Raw genomic sequence first — 4,802 nt, 5'->3', positions numbered from 1 at the left:
CATAGGAAACTAATATCCTTACTTTCTTCTGTGTCTGTTTCATACAGTTTGCATTTACTGATTTTTGTTTTGTTTTGTTTTGGTGTTTTGTTCAATCATGTTCTTAGATTATTAGATCTCACAAGCTTATAAATTTAACATGATTGCAACAGAAATAAGTTCGTTCTTTTCACTAGTCAATGATTTTCAAATGCATACAGTAGTCAAGATGACCCTGCATCTGGGAAGAACTAGGAAGTTTAACGAAACCTCCAGATGACCCTACATTCACCCATGCTGTAGACCATGATGGTTTGGGTAGTTCTAAATAGAATAACCTCTGAAGACCTAGTTGGGTAGATATTAATATTTAATGTTACTGTTGAACTTCTTTGCTATTTATTTGCATAACCCTCCAGGTTTGGGCTGTTTCTGCTTCTACTGCATTCTGAATACCAACAGGTTGTTGTTCCTTACCTAACTACCTTATAAGGATGGCTTTTATTCTTTACCCCAGGTCTCCAGCTGCTTTGCTTAGGTACACAATTCTTCAATATCTTTTTAAAGTGAACTAAACATAGTTGGAGGGCAGAAGACTAATTTTATATATCTCTTGTATCTCACAAAGAAATCCAGGCCTGTGTACACAAGGGTCATGAAAGAAAATAACTGAAGTAAAACACCATTGAATTGCATCTTCCCTTAGTATTTACATACCACTACCATTCTTTCAATTCCCTCCAATCATCACCAACCTGTTAACGTCCCTTCTACTTCTCTCCATTTTGACATCTCTTCCAAGAGGTTAATATGTGCAAATATCTGTGCCCTTGTTTTCTAACCTTACCCAAATGTATAAAATTTCCCTTCCAAGAGGACAATATCACACACACAAAAATAGAATGCCAGATATTTACATCCTGAGAATGTGATGGGGGCAAGTGTTATTCATTTAAAACGTAGCTAACAAAAACAAGTCTAAAATGACAAGAATATTTTTTAAAGGTACTCAAATATTTCTCAAATTTTAATAAGATCCTCTATACACACATTTATTTGCTACTGAAAATTTTTATTACAATACAACACGCTGCTCTAACAGTGCTCTGGCCAAGCCACCCAACGTTTTCTTTACATTCCTTCCACTCAAGTTAATTTGTTTCAAATTCTCGATATTGGGTTTCATTTTACGGGGACTTCAGGGTTCTAAAACAGGCAGTACCTAAGACCTATTAGTGCTTCTTGTGTCAAATCAAAATGGAATTAAAGTATATTCAAGTCATTCAGATGCAAGTTACATAGATTCCTTATAAGTTACTTGTATTCAGGTAGAAAAGAGAGGCAAGAAAAAAAGACATCACAGAACTTATAATATAGGTTATCAAAATATTGGTACCCAATCTGCCCTAGTGTAGAGTAGCGTTCCCAAGCTGCTTCATAATGATCCTAAAATTACTATCAGGAAAAAATAGTACAAAAATAAAGTTTATGGCTCATCCGACCATGTATCATAACTACTGTCATAATTGTTGTTGTAATTATTCTCATAATTATCCTCAGAAGGATCTCTATGATACAGGCAATAATAACAGCTACATCTAAATCTTTCCATTCTTGATTGAGTCTCAACATCCTTCTGCTGAGGTTCTCTTTGAGACTCAGACAGAGGAAGTCATTTGCCATAGCAATTTTTAATATATTGAATCACCCTTTCCATCCTTTCTCTCCAAGCAATTAACAATGTCCTCCCCCCTCTTCCTCCTGTAGATTAAGTCTCCATCCAGTCTGTTGAGGTGAATATTCTGGCAGAGTGGATAGCAATTTGCTACTAGGGTTGAGAGTCAAGTTACTGAAGTTCTTTATTAACACTGCAGAGATAGGTTGAGAGGCAGCTAGAATTGCCTGGGAATTTTCATCGATGGACATTTGAGGAGACACCAGCGTCCAGGTTGGGTTAACCTCTGATGAATCCATTGGGAGTCTAGTCACAGACTGAAGCTCTTCCTAGATTTTTGGATTCCAGTGGAAGGTGATGGTTTACTCAAACTGCTACAAAGTAGCCTGGAAGAACTATAGAGACAAGAAACAGAAAAATCCAAGCTCTGACACACCTGGTGAGGGAAAAAATCCCTGCATTTACTATTGGTTTGACTTAGAATGCTCTTCATCCAGGTCTAATCATAGATGGATTGTCTCACCATTTACTTAATTAACAGCTCAAAAATTTCCTTTCAGAAAAGTTTTCTCTAGTCATCCTGGATAAATAACATCTGTCTTCCAACTACTTTCAGTCACAGAAATCATGAGGCTTTCCCTTTTCTTTTCGAGTAACAGCACACCAGAATGTTTTTGTTTTTTTGCTTTTATTTATTTATTTATTTATTAACGTCTTTATTGGAGTATAATTGCTTTACAATGGTGTGTTAGTTTCTGATTTATAACAAAGTGAATCAGCTATACGTATACATATATCCCCATATCTCCTCCCTCTTGCGTCTCCCTCTCACCCTCCCTATCCCACCCCTCTAGGTGGACACAAAGCACCAAGCTGATTTCCCTGTGCTATGTGGATGCTTCCCACTAGCTACCTATTTTACATTTGGTAGTGTATATATGTCCATGCCACTCTCTTACTTCGTCCCAGCTTACCCTTCCCCTGAGCAAAGCCAATCTTTAGGGGAAAGAAAACAACAGGAAATATGCATGGACCTATTTCTTCTCTTTATTCAATAGCATATACTGAGGACAATATTTTAGGAAGTAAATTTATTTAACTTAAGGAATTTTTCTTTTTTTTTTTTGCAGTACGCAGGCCTCTCTCTCACTGTTGTGGCCTCACCCATTGCGGAGCACAGGCTCTGGACGCACAGGCTCAGCGGCCATGGCTCATGGGCCTAGCTGCTCTGCGGCATGTGGGATCTTCCCGGACCGGGGCACGAACCCGTGTCCCCTGCATCGGCAGGCGGACTGTCAACCACTGCGCCACCAGGGAAGCCCACCTTAAGAAATTTGAAAAAGTTAAAACTGTAGACCACATAGGTCTTAACATTCTCTTGGCAGACACTGAATACATAGAAAATAAGATACATTCTGTGCCTACTTGCTTTTCCACTTCTCAAAGCCACCATCCTCTGTTTTGGTGATGTGAGCAGGATACATTCTGTAAAATAAGGTTCATACAGGCGTACTAACATACAAAGAAACAAAAAACCGTTGGCAACATTTCAATATATCATATCAAAACATGCTACCCAGAAATATAACTTTTATTTAGAAACTTCCCACGTAGGAACTATGGCAGCAACTTACTCAATAGACCTTGTCTGATCCAAAAGTGCCTGTACCTACATTGTGACTTCAGTAATGGACTGTAATGAATTTTCCCCAAACAATCATTGTGTAACTGTTTCCACATCTTCATAAGAAATTCGTCTTTAAGGAGGAATTAGGAATTCAATATTTAAGACTTTTGGAAGGAGAGAGTCAGTAAAGTGATAAAGATGAGATGCATGGTAAGAGAAAAGTAGTGCTTGTGGAGCATTGCATAACAACAGGTTATTGAGAAGGGCTTTTAAAAGGTTACTATTCTATTCTACTGAAAGTATTGATATTAAGAAGCCATTTTTTTAACTGAAAATTTTTAACACCCAATTTTTTCCTGTGTGCCAGTTTCTTCAATTTCTCAACACTGAAATAGTATACTGTGAAGTTTTTTCACTTGCTCAGCAGTTCTGTGACTTGGAAATAATCTACTTGAAAAATGCTGGAGGCCTGTTTTAGTGGGAGAATGGGAGGAGAACCTGCACACTCACCACTATACAGCTGTAGTGTTGTTAGGAGAGGATTTTTTACCATCTTTATATGGGTATAAATGGCCAGAAAGCAGGTCTGAGCAGAATTTATTCTCTAAATGGAAGTAAAGATGAACAGGGAGTCCCAAGTGAGAGCCAAGATAATTAAACCCAGCAGATATATGACTGCAGGTTGCTTATAAATAAAAAGCAAGTTCAATCAATTGGAAATGTGAACATTACCCAAAAAAAATCACATATGTTCATTTACTGGCTTATTTGACTAATTCTGCTGAATGCAACCAATCTCCTCTTGTAGCTGACGCCAACAATCTACCCCCTGCAAATTCCCTGCTGGCTCCATTCATGCTCCAACACCCCAGCATCTACTTTCAACCTCCCCGCCTCAAGGATGCCTTCCTTTCCCCATATGACATTGGACATCACACCCACTGGGTCAGCTTTCCAGGCAGAATCCTCCTTACTCAACTTGAACCCTAAACTCTTACTAAGCTGCTGGAGATTCTCATCTCTCCTTTTCATGCAGATACTTACCTACTTTGCTCAGTCACCCATAGTAGTTTTTGAACTAAATTGTTTCAGAAGGAAAGGAAAGGGAATGATGGAGAGGAGTAGATAAAAATCAAGATTTTGATTTTTGAGCTTCAAAATTATTCTTGATTTTTAGATAACTAACAAGTGGTAATAGCTAGCTGTAAGGACAAAGCAGTTGCAATCATTGGAACTAGGCTGACATATGTAAATATTAGGTATTCATTCTTCATTTCATTTAGTTGATTGCACATGTGTTGACATTTTGTTTTTTGTTTAATGATTTGTTTTATTGATGACTATTCCCATGATTAATTACATAGGCTACCTATGCCAATGGGAACTCCTGGCATCCAGGGTGGAGGGTAAAAAATGTGATCAGTTAATGGAATGGACATATAACCTTAAGTCAACAATATTAATCAGAGTAACACAGGATCAAGAAAAGAAATATTATTTAGTAGTAGTCTGATGGGAAAA

At 37.7% G+C, this 4,802-nt stretch overlaps 1 protein-coding gene across 1 annotated transcript; it reads right to left on the bottom strand.

Moving 5' to 3' along the window:
* Positions 1–1,465: 1,465 nt before the first annotated feature.
* LOC309820964 (developmental pluripotency-associated protein 3-like) lies at positions 1,466–1,953 on the bottom strand (the record flags this gene model as incomplete). Its single annotated transcript, XM_082652017.1, has 2 exons — positions 1,466–1,626; positions 1,809–1,953. 2 exons carry the CDS (start codon positions 1,951–1,953, stop codon positions 1,466–1,468), a joined length of 306 nt encoding a protein of 101 aa, XP_082508143.1.
* Positions 1,954–4,802: the final 2,849 nt, after the last annotated feature.

The sequence above is a fragment of the Grampus griseus genome (genome assembly GCF_964374135.1).
Source record: "Grampus griseus genome assembly, chromosome: 3".
Classification (NCBI taxonomy): Eukaryota; Metazoa; Chordata; class Mammalia; order Artiodactyla; family Delphinidae; genus Grampus; species Grampus griseus.
Note: the sequence above shows the minus strand (reverse complement) of the source record. Positions and strands in the feature narration are given on the sequence as shown.